The sequence below is a fragment of the Panicum virgatum genome, chromosome 4N, assembly GCF_016808335.1.
Source record: "Panicum virgatum strain AP13 chromosome 4N, P.virgatum_v5, whole genome shotgun sequence".
NCBI lineage: Eukaryota > Viridiplantae > Streptophyta > Magnoliopsida > Poales > Poaceae > Panicum > Panicum virgatum.
The window spans coordinates 836,718-848,986 of record NC_053148.1 but is presented as its reverse complement, the minus strand read 5'-3'; the positions used below and the strand labels follow the sequence as shown (position 1 = coordinate 848,986).

The 12,269-nt window shown below is 49.3% G+C and overlaps 2 protein-coding genes across 2 annotated transcripts; one reads left to right on the top strand and one right to left on the bottom strand.

Moving 5' to 3' along the window:
- Positions 1 to 281: 281 nt before the first annotated feature.
- Positions 282 to 2,800, bottom strand: LOC120669606. Its single transcript, XM_039949400.1, has one exon. It carries the CDS (start codon positions 2,697 to 2,699, stop codon positions 534 to 536), a length of 2,166 nt encoding a protein of 721 aa, XP_039805334.1. The 5' UTR covers positions 2,700 to 2,800; the 3' UTR covers positions 282 to 533.
- A 7,019-nt stretch (positions 2,801 to 9,819) lies between these two features.
- On the top strand, positions 9,820 to 11,345 carry LOC120670998 (thioredoxin H-type-like). Its single transcript, XM_039951192.1, has 4 exons — positions 9,820 to 10,160; positions 10,248 to 10,465; positions 10,567 to 10,692; positions 10,776 to 11,345. The coding sequence occupies exons 1-4, from the start codon at positions 10,085 to 10,087 to the stop codon at positions 10,929 to 10,931; spliced, it is 576 nt and encodes a 191-aa protein (XP_039807126.1). The 5' UTR covers positions 9,820 to 10,084; the 3' UTR covers positions 10,932 to 11,345.
- Positions 11,346 to 12,269: the final 924 nt, after the last annotated feature.

Genomic DNA, 12,269 nt, shown 5'->3' with positions numbered 1-12,269 from the left:
TTCAAACTGGATCACCTTAGGTTGGTGTAATTATTGTCCAAGATTGATAAGGTTTCCGTCACCAAAAAATGGATCAGAGTAGCTAAATGATCGACGAATGACACGAACACACATCGTCACCAACCAATGCAAGCAATAAGACAGCATCCATGGTGCTTCTCAGAGTAGCTAGCAGAGTAATGAGGTCTCCGCTCGCAGCGGTTGACACCGACCCGCCGCAGCCGCGGCTGCCCCGGCCCTGACCCGCCGCTGCGCTGGCAGCTGCGCACAGGGGCTAGCTGTTGGATCAGGAAAAGCCTCTATTGGTTCCAGGTCTAATAGTGGCCGAGCCAATTGCAGAGGATCAAAAGATCTGTTGTTCTGTAGTAGTGATGGCTGGCACTGGCAGAAGGTCGAAGCAATCAATCTATAAGCAAATGGATCGGATATCGGATGGGGTAACGACACTGTGATGCGACACCAAGTAAGTTGTGCAAACAAATGAAATGAAAACAAATGCAAGGCAGGCTGCAGGAAAATGCATGCATCATGGATCAGCGATTTTTCCCCGGTCGGTCGACCAGCGACTCCAGATCCAGGTCATCGGTCGACGGCATCGCGGTGGCGGTCGCCGTCGCCTCCTCTCCAGCAGCAGCAGCTTGTTCGGATTCCTCCTTGGCGTCGGGCTCCGGCATCTGAAGCTTGTCCGCCAATGTCTTGGCCCCCTTGAGCGAGAGCATGAGCCAGACGAAGGAGAGGAACTCGCCGCCCTCGCCCAGGCTCTTGGCGTGCAGATACCCCCTGCACATGCTGGCGGAGTAGAAGAGCATGCCGACCCAGGCGCGGTACATGAGCTCCCAGCGCGTCTCCTCCGGCCGCACCTCCATCAGCTCGTCGGAGAGCTTGCAGGCGTCGTGGATGACAGGGTACTTGTGCCGCTCCGACTTGCCGGCGTTCCGGACGGCCTCCAGCACGGCCGCGTCGTCTACCTTGGTCGTCCTGCTCGTGGCCGTGCTACTGCTTAGGATGATGTCCTCGAGGTCTTCCAGGGCTTCGGTGAGCAGGTGGCGCCTGCTGCCCGTCATCAGCATGTCCGGCCGGAAGTTGAGCAGGTGGGCCATGTAGTTGGATATCGCCAGCGTGCACTCCTCATGGTCGCCGGCGCCCGGCCGCCGCCGAGGGCTGCGGCGGAAGCAGATGTCGGTGGCGATGTGCCAGATGAGGACGCTCTCGTCGAAGGACTCGCGCAGGGTGCGCCGTACCTTGGCGCGGCAATGCCGCTGCAGCTCCTCGGTGAGCGCCCAGTTGCTGCCGGTGAAGCTCCGGTAGGTGGCGAGGTCTAGGCCCTTGGCGCGCACCAGGTCCAGCATCACGAACCCCGCCACCCTCCAGTAGAGGCGGTTCCCGCGCCCGCAGACGAAATACTCCTCCAAGCCGAGGCGGGCGGCGCACTTGAGCAGCCGGCCGGCGGCCGGGTGCCTCGTCCGCCGGCGAGCCGAGCCGAGGAGGTTGTACTGGGGGAGCGTCTCGCACAGCGCCGGCACGCCTGCCGCGGACATGGCCCAGTACAGCAGCTGGCGGATGGACTCGGCGAGCACGTCGAGCGCGGCGGTGACGAAGAGGATGACGTACGTGATCCTGACGTCGGTGGGGTTGTACCCGCGCTTGCGGCTCGCCGCGAAGAGCGAGATGGCGGCGACGTGGATCGCCGGGACCAGCAGGAAGTGGAAGGCCAGGTACGCCGGGGTGGTGGCGACGTTGATCCTGGTGTAGATGAGGCCGAAGGCGCTGCGCAGCCAGCGCTTGGAGCCCATCTCCGCGCTGGGGCTGAGAGGCCCCAGAACTTGGTCGTCCTTGTCGGTGTCACCTTCGACTTCAACTTGCGCCGTCTTTCCTTCTTCGCGCTGCCGCCTCATCTCAGCGTCTCTGATGCTGTCTAGCTTCATCAGCTCTCGTTTGGTGACGTCGGAGGAGGCGGCGAACAGGGACATGTCGGAGAGGATCATGTGAACTTTGTCTCCGTCCGACAGAACCTGATGATGATCCGCTGCCTGATGATGACTGTCCGTCGCCGTCCAGTAATGCGCCGCCGCTCTTGTCCAGCCGACGTACTTGTCTTCCAACTTGGTGAAGAGCCCCCACCGTCGGCGAGGCTTCCTCTCCCGTCCGTGCAGCCTGGACGACACGGCGGCCAGGCGGTTGATGCTGGCCCTCCTGAGCGCCCACGGCTTCTCGCTGAAGCTCAGGATCCCGACGACGAAGAGCAGGATCGCCGACGCCAGCAGCCGCCGGTCGCCGGAGCGGGGCCACGACTTGCAGAAGGCGTAGACGGCGACGGCGACCTGCGACACCAGCGTCACGGTGTGGCGCGTCCACAGCTCGTTGTCCTCGATGTTGTAGGCGGTGATCTCCTCCTGCCCGCCGAGGTGGATGAGGAGGACGGGAGCCCACAGCACCTCCAGGGCCCTCGACCAGTCGCCGCCATTGCCGCAGCTGCTGCTGCTGGCGTGGCGGTTGAAGAGGGTGGCGAGCGCGTAGATGGCCAGGGCGTCGCTGCCGATGTAGGCCAGCCAGATGAAGGTCCTGAACCAGCGAGGGATGGTGTACTTGCGCATCGGGGCGGCGAAGAGGAGGAACCACTGCACGCCGAGGCTGCCGAGGACCAGGACGCGCAGCTGCCACTCGTCCCACCAATGCAAAGCGCCCAAGATGCCGGCCATGGTCGGTGCTCTAGTACTTGTGCTGTGTCTTGTCTAGATCTCAAGTTGCACTATGTTGTGTACGTTCTCGTCATAATGTATCACTCAGTGGAGACAGTCATCGGATGTCGAGATCATTTGATTAAATTGGCATACTGATCATCAGTACGTAGAGTAGAGTGCTATACACTATCAAATTAAGCAAAGCAAAAGGTTAAAGGAAAAGAGAGGAAAAGAAGTCTTCATATGTTATACTATATGTGTACAGTAGTGCTGTAGCTTTGTTAGCTCAAAAAATAAAGAAAGAAAAAAAGAAGGCCTTATTTACATTACGCACCGCTTTTACAAATTGTGCTGTTAGCGCTTTGCGTGTCCGTGGCTATTAGCAATGATTCCCATGCCCCTAGCTTTCCATGTTTGTGTCCAGTCGTGATGATCACACTCCGATCCATATGTACCATACTAGAAACAATGGCCGTGTTTGGTTAGGAGTGTAAAAGTTTTTATGAATTTTTTTTGCCTCTTTGGCCACTAATTAGAGGTATTAGATGAAGTCTAATTATGAAACAATCTTCACAATTATGTACTGTAGTATGTGCTGTAGCTAATAACGTCTTTGACCGCATGATTAGAGGATGATTTGGGGGTGGTTACTGTAGCATAACTGTAACCAATCATGGTGGAACTTGGTTCATTAGATTCGTCTCGAAAAGTTACACCCATCCATGAAAAGGTTTTGCAAATAAACTTCGTTTAGTACTCCATGCGTGCATTCGTCTTTTTGTGTAAAGTTTTACCAAACACGTTCAATGTACCACGGTCGAAAACTTCAAACCACATACTGCCCTTGCGACCACGGGCTTATCTCGACGGTCGATTGCATAAGTGGGCCTAGTACAGTGTCCCGAAAGGTGTTGATGTTCTTTTTGTCCGCCTTCTGACAGGGGTATTGGGAAATGAGAAACAGTGCTCGCTAGCCATATCTCTTCCCCGCTCTCCTTACCCCACCGGCGCTCGCACAGCCGGAGCTGCGCCGCCCGCGCCCACCCTGTCGGAGCTCACCGGAGTTCTCTTCTTCCCCCAACTCCGGCGGGCTTAGAAGAGAGGGCTCGGAGAAGCAGGCCGGCCAGGCGGTGGGGATGGTAGGAGCTAGCGAGGACGGGGATCTGAGGAAGGAGGGTGCAGGCATGGAGGAGGGAGGGAGGGAGGCAGCAAGAAGGCAGGAGAGAAGAGGGCAGCAATGGATCTAAGGGAGGAGGGTGCCGGCATGAAGAGGGGAGGGAGGGAGGTGACGAGGAGGCAATAGAGGAGGGGGTGGCGGCGGATCTAAGGGAGCCGGCATGAAGAGGGGAGGGAGGGAGGTGACGAGGAGGCAATAGAGGAGGGGGTGGCGGCGGATCTAAGGGAGCCGGCATGGACGGGGAGGGGGAGGGGCAACGGAAGTGTTGGGAGTTGTTTGCCGTGTGCCCCAATCTGGGGCACACGGCAAACATCCCCTTTATTGTGTGCCCATGTTTTGTCGTGTGCCTCTTGCCTAGGCACGCGGCAAATATTGTCTTCGTCGTGTGGCATCTTTTTGTCGTGCGTTCTTGGTTCGGTATATAACAAAAAATAAATTTACTGTGCGTCTGAAAATTTTGCACACGGCAAAAGTTTAGACACACGATAAACTGGCCATCCCCGGTAGTGAATCCGGGTAGTGAATGTAGCTTGAGCTACTTGAACCGGAATGTATGGACCTCATGAAACATCACGCAAATGAATAATGTTACACACAAATACATAAATGTGTGTGTGTGAGAGAGAGAGAATTGGAATCAGTTTCAAGCGATGCTAGATATCTCGGTTCATTAATAGGAGACAAAACCAATCAAAATTCATAGTTTTGAATTCATCCCAGAGTCTCTCTATCCATTCTCACTTCCTCGGAGGTCAAACCAAAGTCACCAAATGGTACCAACTACTAGCGCCTTTCTAAACTATAGAGTATTATTTAGGGCACGTTTAGCCCAAAAAAATTTGAACATTTTTACAACACTAAATAGGAGTATCAAATATAGATTAATTATATAACTATTTACACGGATGGAGGAGAAATCGCGAGACGAATCTATTAAGTCTAATTAATCTGTTATTAAAAATCATTTATTGTAGCACGACATTTGTCTATTCATTGCAGAATTAGGTTCATTACATTTGTCTAGTGATTTCACCCGAACGTTATAAAATAGATTTTGTCAGTTATCCACATTTAATACTTCTAATTAGTGGTCAAACGTTCGAAATTACTTTAGCACATAATTTTTTTTGGGAATTAAACAGACCCTTAGAACAAGCAAACTATTTTATATTTGAATTAACTGGTTTGTCATAAACCAAGAACGGTCACCAAATGCTACCGACTACTACCTCCTTTCTTAACTATATATTAATTGTTTAGAACAAGCGGCTTTCAAGAATTGTTTAGAACAAGCAAACTATTTTATATTTGAATTAATAACTGGCTTGTCTTAAACCAATGCAAGAACGGAGGAACGAAGTATGTCGGAGCACTACGGGATACAGGCAGTTTGCCGTGTGCCAGAGGCACACGACAAATGCCAGATTGCACACGCAGCAAAGCGCTCACGACAACCAAGTATCGGCAAATAGAGCTTTTGCCGTGTACCAGGATGTCGCGGTGGGTTATGTTTCTAGACACACGGCAAACAACGTCTTTGTCGTGTGCCTAACTTTCGCCGTGTGCTCCATGGCTTGGCACACGGCGAATGCACCCTTTGTCGTGTGCCCGATACGATGCACACGGCAAAAGCTCAAGCACACGGCAAACCGCGTGTTTCCGGCAGTGGAGTGAGTGTTTTTATATGCCTAGAATAATTAATTAATCTTAAGGGGCACAACTGAGGGACCGAAGCCGGCGACCAGAGGGGGTGAATGGGAGCTGATCAAAATTTCTTCCGAAATTCAAACCGTCGGACTATATCCCGAAAATCACCTAAGCCCTCAAGCGTTCTGACCAAAGTTTGGAATAGCTATGGAAAAGCTAAACCAACATAAAAGGCCTCGAACGTGCGAGCGAAACCACGAAGCAAATCGGAAGCGAATCGGGAAAACAGCAGACCTCTCTGCCTGGACCGGTCTGATCGGTCTTGTCTGTCCAAAGGCGAGCAGACCGGTCTGACCGGTCTTGCCTACCGGTCTTACTGGTGGCACCCAGAAAACCCCGAAAACTTGGATCCAAATTGTGAATCTCGTCCAAACGACCACGGAATTCGATGAAACTTGGGGGATAGCTTCGCCCCTACCCCGTGAACATATCTCCAAGAGATCTTGTCCTAAAGATCATCATAACACGAGAATTTTGGGATGAGATCAAAAGGGATGGGGATTTCTCAAGAACTTAAGAAATCCAATTCGAAAGAGCTCTCGATTCCAGAGGGTTTGGGTTAGAGCTAGAAGCAAGGGAATCACAACAAAGAGCTCGTAGAACCATCGCAATCGTGTGCACCAAAAATGAAACCAAAATCCATCACAAAAGGGCACAAAAACGACGGGATTGGATTGATTCAAAAGCCCAGAGGGCACAAGGAGGATGGGGCCTCCTTTCCCAATCGAATCCAATACAAAGTCTCACAAATCCATAATCAAATCCTACTCTAAAGAGAGGAACGAGGAGGGAGACACAGAGGCGGCGGCCTGGGAGGAACAAAATGACCCACGAACAGAATACCCAGCCGCAATTAACCTAACACAAGTGAAGGGGTATTTATACCCGCAGGACCGGTCAGACCGGTATGCTGGACCGGTCAGACCGGTTGGTTAGACCGGTGCCAGGGACCGGTCAGACCGGTTGGCCTGCAGCACCCCCTGTACACGATCTCATACGACGGCCGAGGTTCTTTCTTCGAAACGAAGTCTTCTCCGCGATGCCGCCATCTTGATGAAGATAAGGTCCGCGGTTTTGAAGGTCCGCGAAACCCGGGTAGGTGGCCGGTTTTGAGAAAACCGACAAAACCTCATGCGCGGGAAGATTCCCGCCTCCACGCCATGGCCCTAGACGTCGTTCCCGCCTCGGCCTTCTGACGGCCCTAGACGCCGCCTGACGCCCGTCACCTCCTCGCCCGCAGCGAGGCCCTAGACGCCGTCGACGCCCGTCGCCTCCGTCAGTCCCGAGACCGACGCCCGTGCCTCCACGACTTGGCGTCTTCAACCGCCGTCCGCCTCCTTGGCTTGTGGCGCAAACCAAGCAAGGTTTTAAAAAACGCTAGATGCTAGGTGAACGCTAGCCTATGGTTTAGAGATTTTTGTGGTTAAACGTAGTTTAAACGTCTTTTGTGATTAAACGACACTGTGATTAAACGCAACGCTAGGCCAAAGTTTAGAGTTTAATCAAGATTAAACGTAGTTTTAAAACATTTTTTAAAACAGGGAAACCAAGAAACCCGCCTTCCGTCGCCGCTTGCGCCCTCGATCCAGGAGTGGACGCCACAGCTGCCGCCTGGTCCGAGCTCCGGTCCCGGCTGCCCTTCACCGCCGTCCACCGCACGGTCCATCGGCCACAGCACCTCCACGGCAGCTCCCCGTCGACACTCGACGCCCGTGTACCTGCAATCCAAAGACCAAGCGCACGGCGCAATCTCCACAGAGTCGCGACTACACCACGGTTAGTCCACTCCACGTGTTGACCACCCGTTAACACCTAACGCTCCACACTGAAGAAGGAAACACAAGAACATAAACAAAACACACACAGCGGTTAGCCTAACACAAACACAAGCCACAATCAAACTAACACGTCAAAACCTCCAAGTCATCACGACAATCACTCATCACAATATATGAGGTCAAAGTACTGGTCAACTTGACCTCTCCACAACTCATTGCACTACTGATCTCAAAAAAAAAAAACTCATTGCACTACTAGATAATAACGAACCGGCCGTGTTCTCTCTTTCTCCACAAGGCGGTGGCACCGGAGATGCCGGCAAAAGGCAAAGCTTTGGACCTTTGGCCCATTTTGACCCATTTTCTATAAGTGATTCTCCGTTAACTTCCGGCCCATGGAGAAGGCAATGGAACGTTGTGTTGAGCTGAGTGACACCAAGTTCTTTCTCATCCTAAGATCGATTGATCAGCCAACAACAGAGCACTAGTTCTTTCTTATCCTAAGTTGCGTGTTGTCTCCTTGCAATTTTTTGCATGAAGCATTAGATCACTGAACCGTTAATTTTTTTTTAAAACATGATGAACAGTACATAGAGTAGTCGTCAAGGAAATGACACAAACACGCAAAGTTAATAAAGAAAGGAATCACGTGATGAATAAAGTGGAAAACATATGTAATAATCTACTCCATTATAGTATAGTATATAATATAATATACGTGAGAAGATGCGTGGAATGTTATCATGAACACGCAAAGCGACGTAGTAATTAATTCAAAGCTGGAACAATGTTTTTTTAGTCCTGCTCTTTGGGCAAAAGCTAGTACGCATATAGACGTAACGTAACGATTCTATACCTCATGAAACTAAATGATTGCTATCATTCATGGGAGAGACAGGCTATTAGACTATGTTGACGACCAAAATTGGCACTGGTCGAACAGACCGGTCTGACCGGTGCTTTTGAGCGGTCTGACCGGTCTGGACCATGTAGCCGGTCTGGTAAGACCGACCGGTCTGACCGGTCAGACCGGTCTACTTGGAATCCGAGTACAACTAGAACTCTTTGTAGATTTAGATCTGTAATAGAATTTCTTGCGGGATAAGTCCACCCCACCCTATAAATATAATGGGTCACGGTCGATTAGGGCATCCAATCGATCAAATCAATACAATTTTTATCTTTTTATTTTTCTCTTGCCCTAGCTTTTACAATCTACTATTTGTTGTTCCTCCGTTGTCTCTACGTCGATTGAGGGCGTTCTAGGTGGTCTGCCGACCCTAGAACAACCATACGTGCGCCTGCCCCGACGGGTCTTCCCGAGCTAACGTTCGTAGGCTTCGTCACCGTTCTGCCGGCAGCAACCGGTCTGACCGCTCCAAGGGACCAGTCTGACCGGTCTACGCAGGAGGCGCTGCAACGAATTGCCTCTTCGCGCCGTACGTTCGAGTGCATTCGTGTGTTGATCCTTAAAGGCGTCAACAGACTAGTTTCAATGAGAGTTTCATGAAAGATTTCATGACATTAAATATCATAACTTTTACTGACATGGCAAGAAGAGAGAAGGATGTAGTTTTATGGGATGTGAAGAGAGTTTCATCACCATAAAACTCATCTAGCAGCACAGTTATCTAGTTCCAGTCTAGGTAAATGTGCACTGAGACTGGTTTTATATTGTGGCCCATTCTCCATTCCGGCCCAGGGAGAAGGAAAAGGCAATAATGGCACGTTGTGTTGAGTTGAGTGACAGGAAGTTGTTTCTCATCCTAATAAGATGGTTAGATCAGCCAATCAATAGAGCTCAAAGTAATTACTAAAACATGAGACCACCAGCAGCCAAGCAAGATGCAACCTCTTGTATTGTATATCTATCTATCCGCCAAAACAAAGCTTTATTTAGTTTTTTGAACGAACTTGAGGGGGACAAATTAATAAAGCTTTTTTTTTTTACAAACGACGCCGGTAGCGTAGATGGAACGGGGATCATTTCTCTTTTTTGTTTCTAGAATAAAGGAGGGTACGTGTGGTACTAAAGGTGACAGCACCCATGGTAAGCTACCAGCCGTCTGCTTTGTTCAAGATGCCCGGCCATCGCCTATAATATTCCTTCTGACTCTTGGGCCAATAAATAATAAAATTTCAAATTTGCACACTCGTATCAACAGATGGGATTCCGACAGTGAGTGGAAATCAGTGTTGATGAATCATGATACCTAGTGTCAAGCAGCTGTTACTTGAATGAGATGGGGAAAAAATGGAGCAGCTCGGTCGATCGATCGATCGGTTGCTAGCTAGAAAAAGTGGGAAAATGAAAAGAACCTCACTAGGGAATAATAATAGGGATTGGTTTGCATTGAGGAGGACACGCCTCCTAATTCAATGCAAAACCGTGTGTGTGCAGCATGGGAAAGAATCGATTCGTTCACACGTTTTGCGTCGCCGCCACCTCAAAACTAAAGCACAAGATAGAGAGTGGAGGAAAGCTGGCGAGCGAACATCCGATCCCTTTTTCTTCTTCCCCGCGCGCAACCGTACGTGCAGTGCGTGTTGATCTCATCATCAAACACAACTAGATCCAAGTCGGCACGCACTCAACAGCTAGCCCTGAGCTAGCTCCGACTCCGATATATGTATGATGCAGCTCAGCTATATATAGATAGATAGATGGAGCCATGGCCTCGCACTGCCTCTTCACCATCATCAGCTTCAATTCATTCTAGCTCCTTCCACACGCGTCGTAGATGAACGCACGATCGAGCTCACACCGAGAAGCAGCTACCGACCAAGACGAAGACGAAGCGGCGCTAGGGTGCATGGGTAACTAATTAACAATTATTGTTCTTCTTTTGATTTCATTCTCCTTTCAATTCCGATTTGCGCTGATGAACATCTATCTATATACAGGACTTTCCTTGTGTTCCCAGCAGAGATCTCCGGCCAGGCCAGAAATTGCGACCAGGGGTATTCGTGATCGCCTGCAACCCAGCGCTGCTGCTGCTATTCAGAAGGGCCGTGGTGAGGGCGATAAGATCAATATGCCGCCGACCACCGTGACGGCCATCCAAAGCAACGAAAGGTTGAAGAACGTCTTGAGGCAGGCCAAGGAGTCAAACTCCAACCTGGTACGTACGGTATATATTCATTCATTCTCGATCGATCTCTTTAGCCTTTACATGATGATGAGTAAGTGAATAAAAAAAAATGAAATTCATGATCAATGAAGGTGGTGCTGGAGTTCACGGCGCCGTGGTCGGAGCCGTGCAAGTTCATGAGGCCGGCGCTGGAGAAGATCGCCTCCGACTTCAAGGATCACGCCGACTTCTACACGCTCGACGTCGAGCAGTTCAAGGTACGTACGGATATCTGGATGATCGATCTCATCGACTGATCGATGAACAACTGATCGAGCTGCATATATATGCTGCGCTGCAGACATTTGCTCGCAACACCCGGGTGGAGGCGCTGCCGACGTTCCTGCTGGTGAGGAAGACCATCTTGGAGCGCGTCATCGGCGTCAGCAAGGACGAGCTGCGGCGCAGCATCGAAAAACACATATCCGGCGTTGCCATTGATCATTGCCATCCATAAATTAAATCCATGTCTATTCATCTGTTAGACTCACACTCATCAACACATACATGCTTGTTACACTACAATGTTTTAATTTCCTGATCCAATGGTGTGTATATATACAGTTTCTTTCGGTGAAACTGCCGGCCACTGTCGACTAGAGACACTACTACATAAAAAGGATTTGGAGGGGCGATCAAAATGGTATTTCTAGATGCAGATTGGCAGCCCGTTGCTACAAATTATTTTAGTAGCAGTCAGACTAGCTACAAATTATTTTTGTAGTAGTGAGACTAGCTAGACGTACAATTTTTTATATAAGATGAACAAGAACATATAGTTTGTGGAAGCTGAATCCTTTATTGAATTGTGTATATAAGTGCACCCTGCTAGGAATGGGCAATAATAATAATTCTTTGATTTCTTATGTAATCCTTGAGAACTCAATTTGTGAAGAAATAAATGACTCCTGACTCCTCTGAATCAATCCACAAGCGCTTTTGGATGACAAATAAATTGAAGCATCTGATCATGATTTTTTAAAAAAATAAAAGGTATATCATGAAATGGATTCGAAAAATCAATAGTTCAACCAATCTTGATTTATGACACGAGGGTACACATATATAAATACTGCTCGATCTATATATATGTTCACCTGAGCAAGTGACTCGCTCGATCTTTTTATTGTTTGATTCACCAAAGTTCCACACTGTGGCATCTTTCGCTCCTTTTATATTATTGTAACTATGATATGTGAAGATTGATGAGTACCCATAGAACGATAGAAGGAAGTAATAAAAAGACATTGAGTAAGAAGTAAGAGGGGATAGGAGACACCTGGAATGAAGCACATCAGTACATAAAACTTAATAGAGGCAGGCAAAAGAGCTTAACCGAGATGGGTAAGCCAACCATCTCGGCCAAAAGGTCACAGTTAACCGAGGCTTTACCACATGGCAGTCTTCCAGCCGCCTCAGTTGATCATTTGACCGAGGTGGTCATTTTAACGTAAATGGCTCCGTTGTTGAGTATCAACAGAGGCGGTCGTTTTAACCTAACCGCCTCCTTCAATATGGTTTAACCAAGGCAATCACTTGTTATGTGCCCGCCTTAGTTAAAGTTTTGCAGAATTCAAAAATGTTTATTTCGTTTCGAATTTGAAAACACATACAAATCAAAAAACATGTATATGAAGGATAAATACATATATTACATCCATTCATGTGTCACCCTTATCGTTCCACAATCCATGCATGTTACACACTAAGTTCATATTACATTCATGCATGTTCACATAGTTCACAAATCATAGTTCACAAAATCACATCACATGTTCACATGAAAAGCTAAGAG